Source organism: Phalacrocorax carbo, chromosome 15 (genome assembly GCF_963921805.1).
Source record: "Phalacrocorax carbo chromosome 15, bPhaCar2.1, whole genome shotgun sequence".
NCBI classification, from domain to species: domain Eukaryota; kingdom Metazoa; phylum Chordata; class Aves; order Suliformes; family Phalacrocoracidae; genus Phalacrocorax; species Phalacrocorax carbo.
In genome coordinates this window covers 4,261,312-4,282,245 of record NC_087527.1, presented here as the reverse complement: position 1 = coordinate 4,282,245, position 20,934 = coordinate 4,261,312, and the positions used below count along the sequence as shown (strand labels likewise).

The 20,934-nt window shown below is 60.7% G+C and overlaps 2 protein-coding genes across 2 annotated transcripts; one reads left to right on the top strand and one right to left on the bottom strand.

Moving 5' to 3' along the window:
- The first annotated feature begins 275 nt into the window (after positions 1 to 275).
- On the top strand, positions 276 to 13,859 carry THOC5 (THO complex subunit 5). Its single transcript, XM_064465880.1, has 20 exons — positions 276 to 342; positions 908 to 1,021; positions 1,659 to 1,802; positions 2,430 to 2,543; positions 3,191 to 3,288; positions 3,883 to 4,029; positions 6,029 to 6,143; positions 6,628 to 6,760; positions 7,824 to 7,901; positions 8,277 to 8,317; positions 9,190 to 9,289; positions 9,765 to 9,873; positions 11,337 to 11,438; positions 11,609 to 11,705; positions 12,062 to 12,176; positions 12,670 to 12,773; positions 12,862 to 12,949; positions 13,091 to 13,206; positions 13,398 to 13,588; positions 13,668 to 13,859. The coding sequence occupies exons 2-20, from the start codon at positions 926 to 928 to the stop codon at positions 13,729 to 13,731; spliced, it is 2,052 nt and encodes a 683-aa protein (XP_064321950.1). The 5' UTR covers positions 276 to 342; positions 908 to 925; the 3' UTR covers positions 13,732 to 13,859.
- A 1,022-nt stretch (positions 13,860 to 14,881) lies between these two features.
- NEFH (neurofilament heavy chain) lies at positions 14,882 to 20,058 on the bottom strand. The gene is made up of 4 exons (XM_064466321.1): positions 19,254 to 20,058; positions 18,412 to 18,611; positions 17,677 to 17,801; positions 14,882 to 17,312 (listed from the first exon to the last, which is right to left on the bottom strand). The coding sequence occupies exons 1-4, from the start codon at positions 19,981 to 19,983 to the stop codon at positions 15,401 to 15,403; spliced, it is 2,967 nt and encodes a 988-aa protein (XP_064322391.1). The 5' UTR covers positions 19,984 to 20,058; the 3' UTR covers positions 14,882 to 15,400.
- Positions 20,059 to 20,934: the final 876 nt, after the last annotated feature.

The window sequence follows — 20,934 nt, the reverse complement described above, 5'->3', positions numbered from 1 at the left end:
ATGGGGCATAGACACCCCCCCCCCACACCCTGGGGAGCCACCCTGCCCCCTGCCATGGGTGCCCCCTGCGTCAAGCCAGGGGGGCTACTCTGCACGAGAAGACCCCTTCCCGTGGGTGCCCCGATACACTGAGGTCCCCCCAGCGCCCCTCTGTGCCCCCCGTGCCGTGGGGTCCCCATCCCGGGCCCCGCCCCCCAAGCCCATGGGTGCCCCTGCGGGCTCCGGGACCTCCGGGGGGGAGGGTTGTCCGCTAGGGGGTGCGGTTCTAGCGACTGCCGCTCTGCGCCGCAGTCGCTTGTTCCGCTGGCGTAATTTCCGGGTGGGGCTGAGGCGAGCGGCGCGGTGAGCGGGGGGCCGGGACCCGGCCTGGGCGGGCTCCAGTGGCGCGGGGGGGTGGTGTCTGGGGGGAGCTCCAGTGGCGAGGGGACACCTGAGCCCGGAGTGGGGAGGTCTGGGGGTGAGCGGGGACCCCTGGCCTTGGGGGGGCATCTAGGGGAGCTCCGGTGGAGAGGGGTTAACTGGGCCCGGAATGGGGAGGTCTGGGAGTGAGCGGGGACCCCTGCCCTTGGAGGGGGCGTCTAGGGGAGCTCCAGTAGAGTGGGGGCCCTTGGCCCCGGTGTGGAGTGCTCGGGGGAGATTCCAGTGGAGCGGGGACCCCGGGCCTCTGTGTTGGCGGGTCTGGGGGTGAGCGGGGGTCCCCTGGGCCTGGTGTGGGGGCGTTCGGTGAGGCTCTGGTAGATCAGAGGCCCCTGGACCTGGTCTGGTGGGCCGGGGCGGTGGGGGAGAGGCCGGGAGGTGTAGGCTGAGGCAGGGAGGGGGCACGGGGGTTCACCGGGTGGGAGGCTGCAGAGCCAGGGGTAGCCAATTGGCTCCCCCAGGAAAGGCAGCTTTGCCTCTCGCCCCCCAGTCCTTGACCAGCAGCACCATGTCATCGGACTCCAGCAAGAAGAGGAAGCCCAAAGTGATCCGCACAGAGGGTGGCCTGCAGGAGGGCAAGCGGGGCAAGGCCGATGCTGAGCAGGTGGGGCCCCTGGCTGCCTGCTGGTGCTCGTGTCCACCCACAGGGCTGTTCCCGAGCCCACTCCTCACTGGCCTCCTTCTCCCCTTCGGGAAGCTGTGGGAATGTTCCCCCAGCGCTGAGCCACCTCCTAGTGCCTTTGAAACCCCTGCTCTGAATTTCTGGGCCCACTCTTCTCTCCTTGTGAAACACAGTGTTTAGGGAGTTAAAGCTGTCTCTTTGAGGCATAGGGAGGGTGAACATAAGGCTGAAAGGTCCTGCTGGCATTTGCAGGTTGCCATAAAACACTCCGGCAAGCAGCCAGGCAACCTGGGCCCAGCCAGAACAGAGGCTGGGGCAGAAGCTGTAGCTGCCTTCCCTGGTTTATCCTCTCTAGTAACTGGGATGCACCTGGTGCAGGGCGCATGCTGGTTTAGACTTGCAATAACTACATAAGAGGTGACCTGAACTCCCCAGGTGTTTTAATGCCTGGTGACGTTTGTGTCCAGGGCTGCCAACAGAGCTCTCGTCCTGTGTGTAAAGTCTCAGGCATGGGATTAATGGACAGAGCCAGGGATCAAGACCCAGCAGGTTGTTTCCGGTGCCTTTTCTGGAGGAGGTGGAAGGAAGGAGCCGCAGAAGGCATTTTCTGCCTTTGCAGGACGTTAGGTACTACAGCGAGGAGTGCGAGGTGGATCTCCGTGACCCCATCAAAGACTATGAACTCTACAGGGAGACTTGCCAGGAGCTACAGAGACTGATGGCAGAAATCCAGGAGCTGAAAAGCAGAGGCATCAAGGACAACGTAAGGAGAAGCCTTGGTGCTTGATTTAACATATTCTGTTCTTTGATGGTTTTCCTTAATCCGAGTGGAATGGGAGCAGAAGCTGTAATGTTTTCTGGGGAGAGTCAGGAAAATGGAACAGCCTCCCTTAAATAAGTAAAACACAACTTAGCTGAGGTTTCAGTCCTGATGGAGCAGATGTTATGCTGTCTGAGTGCTTCCAAAGCACCTCTGTGCTCCTCCAGGGTCCTGCTGATGGATGTGGGGCTCCCGGGGGAGGGACTGAGCCCCTGCAGACTGTGGTGGGCGCAGCTGGGCTCTCACCATACCACAGAGGCCTGTCAGCCTTGGCCATGACTGGGGAAGGCTTGCGCTGTGACCATCTGCACTGCCTTCTGCCTCCCTTCCTGCTGCTGAGAAAAATCACTGGAGCGAGCCTGGGACCCCACCCCATGTTTACTTCTACTGGGTGACCCATGAGCCCGGCAGCAGGAGGCTCCCTTGGAAGCCCTGGTGACATTAATTGAGGCTCCTCAGTGAAGCACGGAACCCCCTTTGTAATGGGACTTGCAGTAAGTGCCTGCAGCAAAGGGGCTTTGCATCGAGAACCATGTCTCCTGCTTCACACACCTCTCTCCTGCCACTCAGGCTTCGGAGATTGATGAGCGGCGGATTCAGAGCTGCGTCCACTTCATGACACTGAAGAAGCTCAACCGGCTGGCTCATATTCGACTGAAGAAAGGGAGAGATCAAACCCATGAGGTACTGAAGGGGCTAGGGGCGGTGGGCACAGCTCAGGGTTTAGCAGGATCACCAAAAGGGCTGCTGCCATCTCTGTTTGGTGTTTGGGTGTGTCAGAGGAATAAAGCACCAGCCAGGCTGTGGTTTTTGAATTAGAGGTTTATCAGGAGGCTGTACTGCAGCATGGTGGAAGCTGTAATTACAATGAATGACGAGGAAACGGTACCTGCTTCCATCCCAAATGTAACAGGGAGTCAGAAAGCTCTATTTTAAGCATCTGGTGTGCGGCAGGCCTGAGAAACATGCGTGCAGTTAGCCGCAAAGCTCCTTACCCAGGGTTTTCAAAGAGATTTTCACAGTTAGTGAGCCAGTCTTGTTTTCATTGTACCAGCGAGGAAACAGAGGCATGGGGACAGGAAGGGACTCGGCCCATGTGCCCCAGCAGGTCTGCCCTGTTCATGTCTTGTCTATGAAACACGCTAGAAGGGAGCAGAATCAGTTCAATGTCCTGATCATTCAGTTTCCCAACCCTTGAAAATGGCTTTTTTTCCCCCAAAAAAATTGTGGCATGCCCTAAAACCTGAGCAGGTGTGGTGAGGAGGGGTGGTGTTTGCTGGGAGGAAGGTAACGGTCCTTCATCCCCTGCTATGGCTGTGTCTGTGTTTCAGGCAAAGCAGAAGGTCGATGCGTATCACCTGCAGCTCCAGAACTTGCTCTATGAGGTGATGCACCTGCAGAAAGAGATCACCAAATGCCTGGAGTTCAAGTGAGTCTGGCTGGGGAGGAGAAGGGGCGATGGTGTGTCTGAGATGGGGCAGAGGCCTCGGACATTTGGAATCTGCTGTCACGTTGCCTGAGTCCGCTGGGGGAGGAGAGCGGCTGCTGTGGACGCCACCATGCAGGAGAGATGGAGCATCCCTGTGTTCCTGTGCTGGGATTAGGCTCACGTAGGGAGGGGGGAAGGAGGCACCTATTGCGGTAGAGGGACAGTGGAGGAGAAAACAAGTAAATGCCAAAGACGTGGCCATGGGGGTGTCCTCAAGAACCCTCTGGCCTCCACGTACTAGGAGTTTTCTTTGGAAAGCCAAGTGTTCCCTCATGCCTGTTGTGCAGGCAGCGCTCTGAGCTGCAGCCAGGGGGGCTGCATTTAGCCTGATGCCTCAAGGAGTGCTTTAGTGCTGGGGAGGCATCTCCATGAAAGGAGGGACCCTGTAGGGTCCTTCCTCTGCCCTGCTGAGCTCTGCTGCGGTTCAGCTTGCCAAAGCCCTGGTGTTTCACATAGCAGAAACTCGCAGTTTGAGTTTGGCCCTGCTGCGGCACTTCCCATCTTTCCCCGATGTGATCCGGACTGTTCTTGCAGGTCAAAACATGAGGAGATCGAACTGGTGAGCCTGGAGGAGTTTTACAAAGAGGCCCCTGCTGAAATCAGCCGGCCCGCCATCACCCTGTCAGAGCCCCACCAGCAGACCCTGGCCCGCCTGGACTGGGAACTGGAGCAGCGCAAGAGGTGGGTTGGCGGCATCTCAGTTCAGTCTCAGCCTGCTGTGCTCTTGACAGACCCTGAGAGCGAGCTCTGCGCCTCCTGGATGAAGCAAACGTGGGCGATAAAGGTTTTAACATTCTCTTGGAACAGTCACCATGGAACAAGTGATGGATTTATTGTGTGACTGAGCCCTTGGATGGAGGATCGCTCTGTGTGTGGAGCTGGGCCTGGTGGGAGCTTTGTTTCATAGATCAGGGAGTTCTCCTTCACCTTCCTGATGAAGGAGAGCCCGGGGGGCCCTGGGGAGCAGAGCAACTGCCAAACCAGCATCATGAGAGGACCCCTGAGCTGAGCCGGCTGCAGCCACTGTACAAGAGGGGCTGCCTGGCTGGGACTGCACCTTATGCTCTGGGCAGCAGCAGCAAAGGTGTCTCAGCTCTCCTGGTGAGCTGCGTCTTATCTCACTGAGGCAGTGAACACTGGCACTCGCCCTCGGGTAGCAAGGGAAGAAAAGGAATTTGGTAGCTTGACATTTCCCCAGTGTCTCCTTGGAGGCTCTTGCAGCAGGGAACGGGGACGCCACCCGCAGTAGGGGTGATATCGAAGGATGGGTGGTTATGTGCCCCCGTCCAGAGCCCAGTTCTACAAGATGTGCCACGTAGGGAAAAGCAAGGAAAATTAAGCCAGCTTGGTTTGGTGGCACAGCCTGGTGGTGCTGCTGCTATTCCTGCCCGCCTGTGCTCAGTGCAGGCTCTAGCCCCCGAAGCCCCTCAGCTGCTCCATTGACTGTTGCCCCATGTGGAAAGCAAACATGTCACAACGTTCCTGGGTGTTGGTAACAGCCAGCAGCTTTTTCAGCCAGGCAGCAGCTGAGACCAGCCTTCCAGAAGGATCAGACTGAGCCTTGTTGGTAGGTGCTGCACAAGCAGGGTGGCTTGGCAGGGCAAGAGGTGCTGCAGGCGGGTGCTGTGTGGCTCTAACTTCTCATGCTTTGCCTTTCCCAGACCCTTCACCCTGGCTTCTTTCACCCAGTGGAAGGCGGCCGTTTGCGCTGCAGCTGAGATCCCCCAGATGGCCGTGCCTGCGGCACACACAGAGGAGCATTCAGTCTGGAGACCTCTTGAGGATTCTCCTTCAGAATGATTTTTCCATGCAAACTGTGTAGAGGGCAAAGACAAGCTGAACTGAGCCTGTCCCACGGTTGCACATTGAATTGCTGAGAAGCAATTCCCAGTCTTGGCCCCATGGTATCTAGGGAGCACTGCCGGTCCCCTCCTGCCACTGTTGTGGTGGGAAATGGCCTCTTCACCTGCCTCGAGCGAGTACCAGCAGTACTCTGGGTCTTTTCTGATGCTCTTGGGGTTGTTAGCATCCATCTGTAGCTGTCACACTGTCAGCTACCAGATTTGTTGTGGTCCCCTGCCAACGTGGAGGCTTGTCGTGGGCAGCATGCCTCCACACCTGGCCTCCCCTGCTGCTTGCTTTCTCCTGGGTGAGAGGTTGCAGTCAACAGCAGTACTGAGATTGAACGTGTCCTCCCTAAACATGAGTGTGTCCAGATCTCAGAGCATCATGGTGAACTCAGTTTTTCCTGGGTTTTCTACCCCGTTACAGAGGTGCACTTGTGTGTTAAACCCTAACTCTCACGGGTTTAACTGAGGAGTTGATGTGGCATGAAGTGACTCTGGTGACGTGAAGTGGAAAAGCCTCTTCGGGGGGTCAGTGGGGCTCCGTCAGCGGTACTGCTGGCAGCAGAGGCTGGCGTGGGAGCGGGTCATCTGAGGGAAGGTCCAGGTGCTGTCCTTTCTTGGAGCACAGCACAAGGCTGAGCTTCTGCTTCCCCTGTTCATTTCGCAGCTCTAATCGGTCCCTTTCTGTCCTTGGCATTGAGAGCTCTTTGTCACCATATGTGAGCTCTCCTGGTTCCTACAATGACTTTTGCCAGGTCAGGAGAGCTGGGGCCCATGACTCCAGCAGGCTTTGTAGCTGTGATATGTGGCGGTAACCCAGGTCCCACTCCTAGGCTAGCAGAGAAGTACAAGGAGTGCCTGACCAGCAAGGAGAAGATCCTGAAGGAGATTGAGGTGAAGAAGGAGTATCTGAGCAGCCTCCAGCCTCGACTCAACAGCATCATGCAGGTACCAGAGCTCTGCAGGAAGGGGAGAAAGCCTTTGGAGCCGAGGGCTGGGTTAGGGAGGCATGATACCTGGGCTGGTTCTGCTTTGGAGGTGTTACACTCCTGGTCGACATGAACGAGGGGTGGATCTGCCTTGTGCTGCAACTCCACTGGAGTCTCCTTGTTTATGCGGCAGTTCCTGCAGAACTGCAGAGGAAGGAGTCGTTAAACAGGCCTTTCCCAGGAGAGTGATACGCTGTTCCGGCCCTTTGTGATTGCCTTGGGGGGGAAGAACAGGAGAAGGAGCTGGGTTATTTTCAGATCGAAAAGCTTTCCAGCAAGGGAGAGCTGCCAGCCCTTCCCTGGGGGTTTGCAGTGCCCGTGGCTGCATTTAACCCTGCGCCCTAGCTGCTGTGCAAGCAGGGGTGTTTCCAGCCTCCTGCTCGCCAGCTTGGGGCAAACTGTTCCATTCCTGGTGACAAAGGTTAGCCCTCTTGTTCCCTCAGGCCTCCCTGCCCGTCCAGGAGTATCTCTTCATGCCTTTTGACCAGGCGCACAAACAGTATGAGACAGCCCGGCACCTCCCGCCACCTCTCTACGTCCTCTTCGTTCAAGCCAGCGCCTACGGTCAGGCCTGCGGTGAGCACCGAGTGGGGAACACAGCCCTCGGTGATGCCGCAAGAGGCCGGGTCTGGGGTGCAATGCTGCCCCCATGGGGCAGGTTCCACTCCTGCTTGCAGAAAGCACTGCTTTGGGGATGCTCTGGGAGGTCCCTTTTTGTCCCACCGGCTCCGCTGCCAGATTCTGCTGAGCCCAGAGCAGCAGGGTGGCCCCGGGGACAGCACAATGAGGCAGCAGCATTTGAAACCTTGTTTGCTCAGCTCCCTCGCTGGAAGAAGCGCTTGGGAAGCTTGCTTCCCACCTCTACTGTCGCTCCCAAGGTCGGTGGGGACATCCCTGCAGCTGATGGAGCCTCCCAGGAGCTGTCACCCCATGGGGTTGGTGCTACCTTGCGCCACCCGTGGATGGTGGTGGTTCCAGAGCAGGTACCACTCCTGCCTGCCCTTGCAGAGGCCCTTCCTACAGCTCACCTGAAAGCCTTCATCCCCTTCGGCAGCTTTGCATTTTGAGGGGTTTTCTGAAGCCTCCCTGAGTCAGGAGGGGTTTCTCACTAGGGCTTGGAATCCCCCTGGGCTGTCTGTATCTCCTGCGTGGAGACAGCTGTAGCACGGTGCAAGAGCTGCAATGCCACTTGCTCTCACACTGCTCTGGGAGTGGGGCAGGAGGCAGAGGAGCGTGGGAGGACCACACTGTGACACCTGGCCACACCAGGTCCCTGCTAGCAAGCATCTGCGGCCCTGGTGACCCAGCTCCTCACTCCCTGCTTTTGCCAGCCAGACCCCAACCCGTCTCAGCTTTTGGTAAAGATTTGGCCTTTATGGTTTGCAGGGATGGTCCCTCAAAATCCAGCATTTTCCCTCCTCTGACCCCATCCTACCCAGGGAATCCAGCCCTGCGGCGGCCCCATGGAGTCCCCTGGACAACCACCTCTTCCCACTGACCCTTTGTGTGAGCTTCCTCTGCCACAGGGCTCTGCCTTGTGCAGCTGTGGAGCAGGAGCTTTCTGGGGCAGGGCTGCTTCTAACTGCTTTTCCCATGCAGAAGTGGAGTTCGTAGCTTAGTTTTCATGTCTCCTCTGCAGATAAGAAGCTTGTGGTGGCCATTGAGGGGAGCGTAGAGGAAGCCAAAGCCCTGTACAAGCCACCTGAGGACTCACAGGGTGAGTTGGGCTGGTGTTGCCGCTTGCAGGCTGCCCGATGCTCTGTGCCGTGGGCAGAGGAGTCAGCTAGAGAAGCTGGTGGGTTCTGGGGAGGGATCCTGAAATGGCGCAGTAGCTGGGGGCTGTGCTGCTGGCCGAAGTCCCTGGCAGCTGATCCCCTCTGTCCCCAGCTCCTCTTCCCAAGAGATGTTTGCAGCCCCATGCCTGCTGGCAGGACCCCCAGTACTGGGGACATGTTCCTGCCTGTCTGCATCCTGCCAGGGCCTTGCTTTTGGGGGGATGGTGATGCTGGGGGGGAGCTGTGGTCTTGGAGAAAGGGCTGGTGGTCCCGCTGAGCCCCAGGCGGTCCCCACTTACACTCCTCTCTTTGTGCAGATGATGAAAGCGATTCTGACGTGGAGGAGGAGCAGACCACGGTAAGGGATGGTGCTGTCTCCTTCTGGGTTCTCTCCCAACACCGTATCATGTGGGCAAACCCATCTGTGCCTGCTAACAGGCACTGGGAGGTGCTGGGGGAGCTGGGCCCGAGTGGGGCTGGGAACTGGTCTCTGCACACTGCGGGAGGTGTCATTTCCACTTTCTGTCCCAAATGCAGGAGAGCCAGGGTACAAATCATGTCCCACCACACTCGCATCCCATCCAGCAGCAGCGGCTGCCTCTCAGCTCTCCGGCTGGAGCTGTTCCACTTTGTATAAATAGCCTTGGGCCAGGGAGGCTGGAGGCTGGCATCCAGCATGGAGGGACACGTGTCCGTCCCCTGCTGTCTGCCAAAAGCCTTGAGCTGAACTCTGCACTGAGGGCTGTTCATTGCTCCCTTGGGGCCGTGTTGAGGTCCTATGGGCTGTGCCTTCCAGGTGCTGGGGAGAGGCCGTAGGCGCTGGCAGCTCCCAGCATGGAAGCCCACAGGGGTCTGCGCTGCTCCAGTGCCCAGCAGCAGCACCTGGTGTATTGGGCTGTTGCTGCAGGGAAGGGTGGGGGGAAGGGCCTCAGCTTCTGCCACTTGCAGCAGGGAAGCTTTTGGGGCCAGCAGGTCCTTGGCCCCATCTCAGAGAGGCGAGGGCACCCCTGGGAGCTGCAGGAATTACAGGAGGCGGAGTTGCTTTGTGCTCACCCTGCAGCAGGGCGAGGGTTTCCAGCTCCCCTCCCTCCACAGGGCTGCTCCATGGCCCCTGTACCAGGGGATGGAGGGACTAGACTAGAAGGAAAGGGAGTGGGAGAGGAGGGCAGTGGCCATGGGCTGTCAAGAAGCAGGAGGAGAAGGGTCTGACAGCTGTTTTGTCCTCCCCAGAAGCGGCGCAGGCCTACCCTAGGTGTGCAACTGGATGACAAGCGCAAGGAGATGCTCAAGCGGCACCCTTTGTCTGTCACTGTTGACCTGAAGTGCAAAGGTATGTGGGTACTGGTGGCCCTGGGCACTGAGCACACAGGAGTGTGTGACAGCAGGTCAGGGAGTAATCCAGCAGCAGCTTGGGATCCTCCAGGAGAGTGGGCTGTGGAGGGGCTTTCCTGCCTTTGGCCCAGCTGCCCTGGCAGGGTTGAGTGTGGCCTTCTAGGGAGACTGAATGAGGTGGTTTATCAGCTCTCTCTCCCATGGGTGGGGTGACCTTGCTCTGAAGCTTCCTTTCTCTAGCTGGGAGCTTTCTTCCCTTTTGGTGGGGTCTTGGGCTTGACAGGCACAGCCTGGCAAACACTGATGGGATGGCATTAGAGGTTATGGTGCATCAGTTGCCAGTTTCTCCCCATGTTCCCTCTCTGCCCTGTTTGCTGTTGTCCAAGAGGGGATGGGGGCGCACATATATTGCCCTTTGTGGGGTGCTCTGAGCTAGAGCAGACAGCAATGTTACCCCTTCTCTGTTGGAGCAGACGACAATGTGCTTCACCTGACCTTCTACTACCTGATGAACCTCAATGTCATGACAGTGAAAGCCAAGGTGACCACTGCTGTTGAGATGACAACCGCCATCAGTGCTGGGTGAGGAGAACCACAGGGGCACCGAGCCCGGAGCTCATCAGGCAGCAACCCCTCCACTCTCCACAAACACCCTGCCCTGGCGTCCTGTCGTGCCTTGCTCTGTGATGTGTTGGCAGAGTGGTGCGGTGCCAAAAGCAGCGTGTGGTGGCAATGTTCCCCCGCTGAGCCACAGCTCCTGCACCATGTGGACTGTGGCACTACCCACCCAGGTGCCCTGCTCACAGCAGGTGAGGTTTTAACCTCAGTCCCTCCCCTTGCCTTACCTGGGGCACCTTAAGGGCCCTTGTGCAGAGCTGCAGTTTCAAAGCATTGTCTCGGCCCCTCCTTCAAGGGGAAAGGAGTTGCCAAAGAGCACAGAGCACACCTTTACCCCTAGGGAGGGCTGTCACCTTGTGCAGCCTCTGCCTGGCACTACCCTTCCCTGAGTGCCAGGGCCGTGCCAGGGCCTTGCCAGGCTGCCACAGTCCAGTCATCCTCCTCTTCTCCCTCTGTCATGACAAGCCAGGGGCAAGGAGGTTGCAAACCTCTTGGGGTAGTGGTGCCAAACCTGTCAGGAGTCGTCATCCTCTCTCCCTTGTTGCATTGCATCACCCTCTTGCAGCCAAACTGCTTCCCTCCTTCCTGTAGCCTGTGCCTGGCAGCTCCCTTCATCTGCTTGCTCTGCAGGTCACCTTGTCTTGAGTGCCTCTCCCCGGGCTCCCCAGAGACCACTGGAGCCTGATTTGTGCAAGGAATGGCTGAAATGGCAGCTGTGGGAGCCTGCCCTGGGAGCTTCGCTCAGCTGCCAGCCTGAGGAAGAGGGAGGCAGGAGAGGCTGCTCTGGGCTACCTGGAAGCAAGTGCTGCCTCCCAGCCTGTCCCATATGAGGCCTCCCAATCCTCTTGGGGTTCTGTTTTCCCCAGAGGTACCCAAAACCCTCTGTGACAGCAGCTGGAGTCTCTCCTCAGGGTTCCAGTGTGGGCTGCTCCCTCTGTCTCAGCTGCCCTTGGGTGTGTTACCCCAAACCCCTGAGGCTGTGACTTGAGCCAAACCCCAAATCCTGCAGCCCTTTGTGTTTGGTCGGGCTTGTGGGTACAGCCAGACGTGACAGATTTTATTTCACAAAGCAGAATTCATTTGCTTAAGGTGGTTGGGTGGCAAACGGCTGTCAGGCCATGCCCTGCCTACGCCAGCGATGTCTCCTCTGAACACATTTGTGGGATTCGGTGTTGACGTGCTGGAGTGAGCAACTTCCTGGGAAACTGGGTGGGGGGTGGTGCCCCATGATTTCTGTCATCTTCACAGCCAGGGAGGAGGCAGATCTTCTTTCAGGGTGGAATTAGGGGAAAGCCATTCTGGTCTTGAAACCCAGCTTATGGAGCTCATCATTCCCTTCTCTGGGTTCGGAGCCTGTCAGTGGCCACCCCAGAGAGAGACGCAGAGCCCAGGCTGCTGCTGATCAGTCTCTTCCCTCCTCCTGCCAGGGACCTGCTCTCCCCAGACTCCCTCCTCAGCTGCCTCTATCCAGGAGACCATGGGAGGAGAACGCCCAACCCAGCCAACCAGTTCCAGTTTGATAAAGTGGGGTGAGTGGGGTTCCCAGCACAGAGCATCCCTCCCCAGCTCGGTAGGGCCAGGAAGCTGGTGTCCTGCCTGCCAGCACTGGGGGCGCTCCCCAGGCAGGGCTTGGGGTGCAGGCTGGGCGGCAGGGGGAATGTTCTGGTGTGGCATTAACCCTTCGTCATTGTACCCGCAGCATCCTGACCTTGAGCGATTACGTGACAGAGCTGGGACACCCCTATGTGTGGGTGCAGAAGCTGGGCGGCCTGCATTTCCCCAAGGATCAGCCTCAGGCATGTCGCACCCACTCCCCTCTCCCCCAGACATCATGCTGGGGTTTGGGAGGTTTTGGGGACAGTTGTCGTGTCCTGTCCTGTCCTGTCCCCCCAGACCCCAGAGCTCCTGCCGGCACCAGCCGCTCCCAAACCACGGTGTACCCTTGGCTGGGATGGTCTCAGCTAGGGTGAATTCGTGCAGTGGGGCCATGCACACATATTTTATCTCCCACACCTGATAGTCTAAACCCTGTCACGGGCACTGAGCAGCAACTTGAGTGTGTCCCTGTCCCCGGGGCTGGGTGGGGTGGCTCCTGGACCGTGGTTTCCCTGGTGGGGTCCCACAGGCTGGTGACAGCCCCTCCTGCCCACAGCACACGGTCACTGCGGACAACTCGCTGAGTGCCAGCCACATGGAGCTGACTGTGAAGCTGCTGCGGACGAGGCTGCAGTCCCGCCTGGCTCTACACAAGCAGTTTGCGTCACTCGGTGAGTGCCTGGCTCCCCACCTCATGTCTGTGGATGCGAGGTGCAGCAGCAGGGTCCTCGTGCAGAGGAGAGCTGACTGACGTCACCTCTAATGGTGCTGCACACCTGCAGTGCCACCCTCACCATCCCCCGTCATTCCCCCGTCCCTGGTCGTAGCGGGGCTGTGAGGACTGCCCTGTTTTGGGTGGGAGAGGAAGGCTGTGCCCCGCTCTTAATACATAGCACCCCTTTGGGACTGGCCGTCTCTGCACTGGGAATCAATTCAGGATGCTGTGGGAGGTGAAACACGCCTGTCATGGGCCAGGTGTGCGCTGCCAAGGCTGCGAGCTCCTGTGGGATCGCAGCCAAGACCTGCGCTGCTCCTCTCTGGGGAACCTGATGAAGGATAGCCATGTCCCTGGGTCCTGGCTTTGGAGCATCCCCGCCCGCAAGACAGCAACAGAGCCCTGTCCCCAGCCTTCCCTTGCTCAGCCAGCCTCGTCCTTGGTTTCAGAGCACGGAGTTGTGCCAGTCTCCAGCGAGTGCCAGCACCTCTTCCCTACAAAGATCGTCTCGCGCCTGGTGAAGTGGGCCGCCATTCCCTATGAAGATTACGCGGTAGGCACCTGGTGCGAGGCTGTATCCCTTCCAGCTCCCACGTGGCGCCGGCAACTGTTCACTCCTCCTCTTGGCTCTCTCCTCACAGGAGCTGCCTTACACTAAAGATGTGATAGAGGCCGGCTTGGCTGAAGACACTCACCTCTACTACATGGCCCTGATAGAAAGAGGAACAGGTAGGTGCATTTCCGTCCCCTGGCAGCTGCTAATTCCCACACTGTACACCCCCAGAGCAGCTTCTGGGGGTCTTCATGGGAAATCCCTCCAATGGGAGGCTCCATGGTCTGTGGGTGACATTTCTTCCCTGCCCTGTGCAGCCAAGCTGCAGGCCGCTGTGGTCATGAACCCTGGTTACTCCACGCTGCCACCCATCTTCAGCCTGTGCCTCAATTGGAAAGGGGAGCGAACCAGCAGCAACGACGACAACATTCGGGTAACACAGGGTGGTGGGAGACGAGGCCAGAGAACCGCTGGCTTTTGGGGAGGTTTTCTCAGCAGTTCTGGGAGCTGTTGGGGTGAGCTGGTGGCGGGGCGGCTCAGGGCCGGCCCACCAGGCACAGCCATGGGTCCTGGGAGGGCAGAGTGGAGACCCAAGCCATGAGCACGGACTCATCCCTCTGCCAGGCCATGGAGAGCGAGGTCAACGTGAACTACAAGGAGCTGTGGGGGCCCAAACCAGGCTACCAGCTCCTCACCAACCAGCTGCAGCGCCTGTGCATGGTGCTGGATGTCTACCTGGAGACGGAGCCCCACGACACCAGTGTGGAGGGGCCCAAGGAGTTTCCCCAGGAGAAGATGTGTCTGCGCCTTGTCAGGTGAGAGCCCTGGGCCCTTTCTGTGGGTGCCGGGGGCTTCCTGACCCTCGTGGGTCAGCCTCTCCCTATTCTCTTCCAGGGGACCCATGCGCCTGAAGCCCTTCAAGTTCAACTACCCTCAGGGGTTCTTCAGCCATCGCTGAGCCCTGAGCTGGGCCTTGTTCTGCCTGCAGTGTGGAGCATCCCCACCCCATCGTTTCAGTTGCTTTTCTGAGGTTTTGCGTTTTGTTTGAAGGTTTTTGTAGCCAAAGGGATTAAATGCTGAACTGAAGGAAGAGCGTGTGCGTGCCCTGTCTGTGGAGGGCTGGGTGGGGGGAACATGTGGGGGCTGCAGCAATCCCTGTCTCTGGGCTCGGGCAGGCATCTGACTGCTGGTGGGGCTCCTTGCCTGGGGCGCTGCTGGCCCCCACCCCCCGCCCTCACTCCCCACCGCAGGACCTCAGGACTGTCGAACTAAGGTGGCTAAAAACCACGATGATGGCTAAAAATAGCTGTTCTGCAGAGCCTGCACTGCAGTCCCAGCATGTCCTTGCCTGTGCTGGCTGCCAGCCTGCTGACTCGGCACAAAACCCCGCAACAAGGAGGGGAGGCTTCGCTGCTTCCCTGGGCTTGAAGAGGGGGAGCAGAGCCGTGGCCTTTGAGAGGTTGGACCTCATGGCACCGTGCAAGGGGTCGGGGTGGTGGTCTCAGTGCCCTGTTTTGCATTGCATGGCAAGGAGTTGGGATGTGCCTCCCTCTCCAGTGCCTCGCAGGTCCCTGCTGTGGGTCCTGCCCCACGGCTCAGGGGGATCAGAGTTGGGCTGTATTCCCACTCCCAAGGTCACTGTCTCTCCTGGCTGCCAGCACCTCTGCTTCTTCCCCCGTGGGTGATTTTTCCCCCTGGGAAGGCTGATGACCCTTCTCTCTGCAGCCAGTGCAGTGCTGCAGTGCAGGGCTGTGCTGCAGCACTCAGCTTAAACCAGGACCTCCCACCCTGCTGGGAGCCGCACTTTAAAAAGGGAAGGAAGATGAAGCCCAAACCATTAAAATTCTTTGCTGAGTAGGGTGGGGGGCTGGCCCTGGTTCCAGCCCTGGCACAGGCAGGACAGGGGCTTCTTCATACCCCCTGTGGGGTGGGCTCCCCTCCTGGCAGGGGACCCGGGGCCCTGGGAAGCCCTGTGTCACACACACCCCCAGCCCCAGGTGCCAAATCTCAGCCCCCCTGGCCAGGCTTTCCTGCCTTCCTTCGCTATCTCTTCGCCCTGTGTCACCCCCCCCTCCCCCCCAAAAAACAGGAGGCCAGCAGAGCCAGGGTGTCTCTGTAAGCACTTTATTTGATTATTGCACAGAAAGCAAACAGTGGGCTGAGGTTCCTAGTGTATTGTGTGTCTGGGAGCCTTCCTGCAGCACCCAGCCGAAGCTGGCCGCAGCCTGGGTCACCGCTCGGAGGGATGGCTGTCACCCCCGGGCTGGGGAAGGACCCTGAGGACCCCACCAGCCCCCGGCACAAGCAGCTAGAGCTCTGCATTACGCTCATCCATCCATTGCACATACATTAAATAAATGCACTTACTGGAGAAGGGGCAGTCAGTTCCCCAGGGGTCTCCTCGATTATAATTCGGGTGTTTACATGTGGCACTCAGTGTATGTCACACAGAAGCTATCGGCCAAACCGCTGGGGCAGGGCAGCGGGGGGCTGCGGCTCTCACAGGACATATTGCTAAGGAAAAGCCCGGCCTGGCCGGGGGTCCCCACCCCGGCCTGGCCATCGGAGGGGAGCAGAGCGGAGCAGCTCCCACACCTAGAGATGCTCTTCTGCGCCCAGAGCTCCGCTCACTTCTTCCCCACAGTGGGTGCTGGCTCCGGGGCTTTGCCCTCCTTGCTGGATGGGGCCTCGGCCTTGGGTGGCTCTTTACTGGCTTTGGGCTCTTCTTTGGGTTTTGCTTTAGCTTTGGGCTCCTCCACCTTCTCCTTCTTGGGCTCCTCCATCTTTACCTCAGCCTTTGGCTTCTCCACCTCCTTCACAGCCCCTTTGCTGATCTCCTGCTGAGGTTTTTGTGGAGCCTCCTTCTCAGCCTTTCCATCTTCAGCAGGTTTGGGGCCTGGCTTGGTGGTCTCCTTCACCTGTGGGGCTGGAGGCTCCAGCACAGCAGCCTCCTTCTCTTTGGACTTCTCCACCTTGACTGGGACATCCTTCTTAGGAGCTGCTTCTTTCCTGCCCTCCTCAGCTGCAGGCTTGGGGAGAGCCTCCACCTCCTTGGGCTGCTCTTCCCTGGCAGGGGCTTTCGGTCCCTTTGGAGGCGCACGGGTGGGATCTTCAGCCAGGGCTGCTTCCTTCTGTGGAGGCTTTGCTGCCTCCTTCACAGGAGACTTGATTTTCTCAGGGGACTTCACGGCCAGGGGCTTGGCCTCCTCTTTTAAGGGGGCTGGGGGCTTCTCTGGGGACTTCACAGCTGGGCTCTTGGCCTCCACTTTTGAGGGGGTCGGGGGTTTTTCTGGGGATTTGACAGCTGGAGTTTTGGCTTCTTCTTTTGAGGGAGTTGCAGGCTTCTCTGGAGACTTCATCTCTGGTGTCTTGGTCCCCTCTTTTGAGAGAGCAGTGGGCTTTTCTGGGGATTTGACAGCTGGGGGCTTGGCCTCCTCCTTTGGGGGGGTTGGGGGTTTCTCTGGGGACTTCACAGCTGGGCTCTTGGCCTCCTCTTTTGAGGGGGGTGCAGGTTTCTCAGGGGACTTCACCTCCAGGGGCTTGGCCTCCTCCTTTGGGGGGGTTGGGGGCTTCTCTGGGGACTTCACAGCTGGGCTCTTGGCCTCCTCTTTTGAGGCGGGTGTGGGTTTCTCAGGAGACTTCACCTCCAGGGGCTTGGCCTCCTCCTTTGGCGGGGGCTGGGGTTTCTCTGGGGACTTCACAGCTGGGCTCTTGGCCTCCTCTTTTGAGGGGGGTGCAGGTTTCTCAGGGGACTTCACCTCCAGGGGCTTGGCCTCCTCCTTTGGGGGGGTTGGGGGTTTCTCTGGGGACTTCACAGCTGGGCTCTTGGCCTCCTCTTTTGAGGGGGGTACAGGTTTCTCAGGGGACTTCACCTCCAGGGGCTTGGCCTCCTCCTTTGGGGGGGTTGGGGGTTTCTCTGGGGACTTCACAGCTGGGCTCTTGGCCTCCTCTTTTGAGGGGGGTACAGGTTTCTCAGGGGACTTCACCTCCAGGGGCTTGGCCTCCTCCTTTGGGGGGGTTGGGGGCTTCTCTGGGGACTTCACAGCTGGGCTCTTGGCCTCCTCTTTTGAGGGGGGTACAGGTTTCTCAGGGGACTTCACCTCCAGGGGCTTGGCCTCCTCCTTTGGCGGGGGCTGGGGTTTCTCTGGGGACTTCACAGCTGGGGTCTTGCCCTCTTCCTTTGAGGGGGACTTGGGTTTCTCTGGGGACTTGGCCTCCTCTTTTGCAGGAGACTTGGCCTCTTCTTCACCCCGTGCTTCAGCTTTCTCCTCCTCTTCCTCCTCCTCTTCTTCAGCTTTCTCCTCTTCAGCCTCTTTCTCAGCCTCCTCCTCCTCCATGACCTCCTCGGTCACCTGGATTTCCTCTGTCTGCTCCTCCACAATCACTGTCTCCTTCTCAGATTTTTCCACCACCTTGATCTTCTCCTCGCTCTTCGCCTTAATGTTTGTGGTGATGATGGGAGCCTTGGGGACCACCTTGGGGAAGGAGATCATCCCAAAGCCAGACTCGATCCGATATTCCTCCCCTTCCAAGAGCTTTCTACAAAGAAGAGACCAAGTAGGGCAGTCAGTGATTTCTTCTTACCCAGCTCTTGCCTCCTCCTGTGGCTGGAGCTGCCAGCTGTCCCCTCCAGCTCCATCTCCCTCCTTGCCCTACTTCCAGTGTGCTGGCTGACCCTCCCGCTCCTGCGCCCGGGCCGTGCGGGTCTCCTGACCCTTCTCTCTGCAAGTCATGTGCAGGGCTGGGTCACCCAGTTTGGTGTTGCCCACCCTGCTCTTGGGGGATGGACTGACTCTTGCCGAGAAGGGCCCAGGTGTTGGCAAGGGCCCTCAAGGAGTGTCCCCAGGGCCACTGGAATTAGGGGGGTGGGGCTGAGACCCTCCCACCTTCCCCTGGCCCATACCTATAGGCAGAAATTTCAATGTCCAGGGCCATTTTGACGTTGAGCAGATCCTGGTACTCCCGGAGCTGAGCTGCCATCTCCCACTTGGTGTTCCTCAGCTCGCTGTCCAGCTGCTGGATGGTTTCCTGTGGGCAGAGCAAGCAACTCGTGACATGGTGTGGGGGCCAGTCCCCAAGAGCAAAGGGACACAGAGCTCCCCTAAACCCTCCCCTGGTCTCCACCGAGGAAAGGGGATGTGTTTGAGAGTGTCCTGTTCCCTTGGGGGAACAGACAGGAGCCTGAACCCTCTCAGCTGAGGGCTGCACTGCTGCTGGCTGAGCCCCCAGCCCCCTCCCAGAGCCCCTGCCAGCAGGAACAGGTTGTGGGAATGTTTCTAGGGCTTGGATGGACCTGGTGTCCAGCCTGATGGGGCAGCACCCTGGGGACAGCACTTCGGTCCAGTGGCCATCACCCTCTGCAGCCCTCCATGCTGCAGCTCCCACCTCTGGGACGCGTGACATGGCAGTGGTGTCGGTGACCAACGTCACAGGCAGCTCAAGGCCAGGCAGAGCCGTGAGGACAGCCCCGTCGTGAGCGAGGGACACAACACTCCGGACACAGCCTCAGGCTCTGGGTACCCGATCGCTGGGAGCTGGGGCTGGGCTGGCTCTAGACACAACCCTGAGTATTTGGCCATCAAAGCCGCAGTGCTGCTCCTCCCACCACCGATGGAGTTAGGATGCTGCGCCCCGTCACCTGGTAGGAGAGGACATCTGCCTGATGGCGCTCCTCTGAGTCCTGTCGCTGCTTCTCCAGCGACTCCTGGGTCCCTTTGAGGGCTTCGAGCTCGGTGGCCTTGGACTGGAGCTGCCGGCGGTACTCGCAGGTCTCCTCCTTGGCCAGGCGGAGGGCGGCAGCCTCCAGCTGGGTGGCCTCTGAGAGCTTGTCCAGCCTCTCTGCAGGGGAGAAGGAGAGGCTGCAGGGAGGGTGAAGGGGGCTTCCCCGGGGGCAGCAGCACCCATGGGTGCAGAGCCGCCGCTGTCCGGGGTTCTGAACGGCCGCTGTCCGGGGTGCTGAGCCTCGCCCCGGCACCCATGGGTGCTGAGCCCCGGGGTGCCGATCACCACCCCCCCCGCCCAGGGATGCGGCACCCCCGCACCCGCTCCCGGTTCCGCTCCGGCAGGGCGGGGTGGGGGGATGACGACAATGACACCAGGGGGGCACCCTGCGGCATTAGGGAGGTCCCGGCAACACACAGGCTTGTGGGGTGCTGGGGTCGCCCTGCCGCCTCCCCCTAAAACGCACTGTGGGGTGAGTGTGGGGGTCGCCAGCCCCCGCAGACACTGGGGAGCTGGTGGCAGGCTTGGGGTATCCCTCCCGGGGCAGTGAATAATCGGGATGGCCCTTGCTCCCCCCAGGGTGGGTGTCCCTTCCCGGGGCACAGTATATAGGGGGGGGGCCTCTGCACCCCCCGGGGCGGGGCTCCCCACGCAGCGGTGTCCCCGCAGCCCCGGGGAGGGGGCGCTGCCGCGGGAGCCCCCCGCGGGGCGGGGATGGACACACGCCACACACACCCACAGACGCCCCTGGCCACTCACCGCAGAACCACTCGTGGGCCTGCAGGGCGCTGCGGGCCGCCGGCTCCTCCAGCTGGGCGCGGAGCTGGTGGAGGGCGGCGGTGAGGACGGGGGCCGCGGCGGGGGGGGGCTCGGGCCGGGCCCCACGGAGCAAAGCTCCCACCCGTGCCTGGTGCTGCCGCCGCAGCAGCTCAGTCTCCTCCCGCAGGGCCCGGGCTCGCTCCTCCAGCGGCCCCCGCGCCCGTTCCTCCCGCTCGGAGCGGAGGGCCAGCCCCCGGGCCGCCGCCTCCAGCTCGGCCCGCTGCCGGCTCTCCTCCTCCAGCCGCCCCCGGAGCTCCGCCACCTCCTCGGCCAGCCGCCACCGTTCTAACCGTAGCTGTCCCTTCTCGGTACCCAACCGCAGGACGGTCCCACGCGTGTCGCGCAGCTCCCGCGCGTACAGCTCGCCCATGGCCGAGCGTCCCGCCTGCTGCCGCCGCAGCGCCGCCGCCTCCGCCGCCAGCTCCCGGTTCCGCGCCTCCAGCCCCCGCACGCGTTCGATGTAACCGGCGAAACGATCGTTCAGCGCCTGCAGCAGCTCCTTCTCATTTCTTCCTCTCGGATCATCGTTCAACGAGTCCAGGCTGTCGGTGGAGGAACCGACCGGCCCCGGCCACGAGTGGGAACCGCTGGAGCGCGGTGCGGGGGGGCGACCCGGCTCCTTGCGGAGCCCCCCCAGGGGTCCCGGCAGCATTTCCAGCACGAGGCTCATGGCGACTCCCGGCACCGCTGCGGCACCGCCGGTCGCCGCCGCCCGATTTATGGGGGAGGCTCGGGGCGCCCGCTCCGCCCCGCCACCGGCAACGGGGATGGGCTCCGGCACCGGCACCGCCCCGCGGGTGAGGGGGGGGACCCAACAGCCACGCCCCGGGTGGGGAGCGGGTACCCGTGTTGGGGAGCAGAGGGGTGTCCGAGAGGGGAGCAGGGACCCGGCGGAGGAGAACGGAAGCCCCCAGGGTGGAGTGGGGACACCCGGGAAGGGAGCGGGACGCCCCGGAGGGAGCGGGACCCTCGAGGTTAGAGCGAGGCGTCCGTGGGAAGGGAGTTGGGACCCCCGGGAAGGGAGCGGGGGCCCCCCAGAAGAACGGGAGCCCCGGGGGTGGAGCGGGGATCCCCGAAGTCAGAGCGAGGGACCTCCCGGAGCGAGCCAGGACCCCCCAGGGCAGAGCAGGGCCCCGCCCCGGGGTGAGGGGGAGCGGGGCTCCCCCCATGGGGACACAGGCAGCTCCTTCCCACGGGCAGGATGACAGAGCGGGGACCCCCCGGGGGGGGCTGAGACCCCACACCCCTCTTTGCCCCCTCGGGGGTCAGGCACCGCTCCGGGCCGGGGTTTCCCGCCGGCGGGGGGCCTTGGGCTGCCAGGGGGTCTCCGGGGCTGCCGGGAGGGGCCGCGGGGTGAGGGCTGCGGGGGAGGGGACGGGGCCCCCCCCAACCCGCCCAGCGAGGAGGAGCCCAGCTCTTCTGCATGCACCGGCCGCCTGGCCAATCAGCACTCGTGGACTGTGTGGCCAGTCAGTGCACATAGACCCTCTGGCCAATCAGCACAGGTGTATCTCAGCCAATCAGCGTATAAAGAGCTCAACCGGTTAGCAGGTGCTTACGGCTCCGCCAGCCTGCAGGTAAGCAGAGCTCAGCCAATCAGCTGTCAGGTACATAGCCCTAG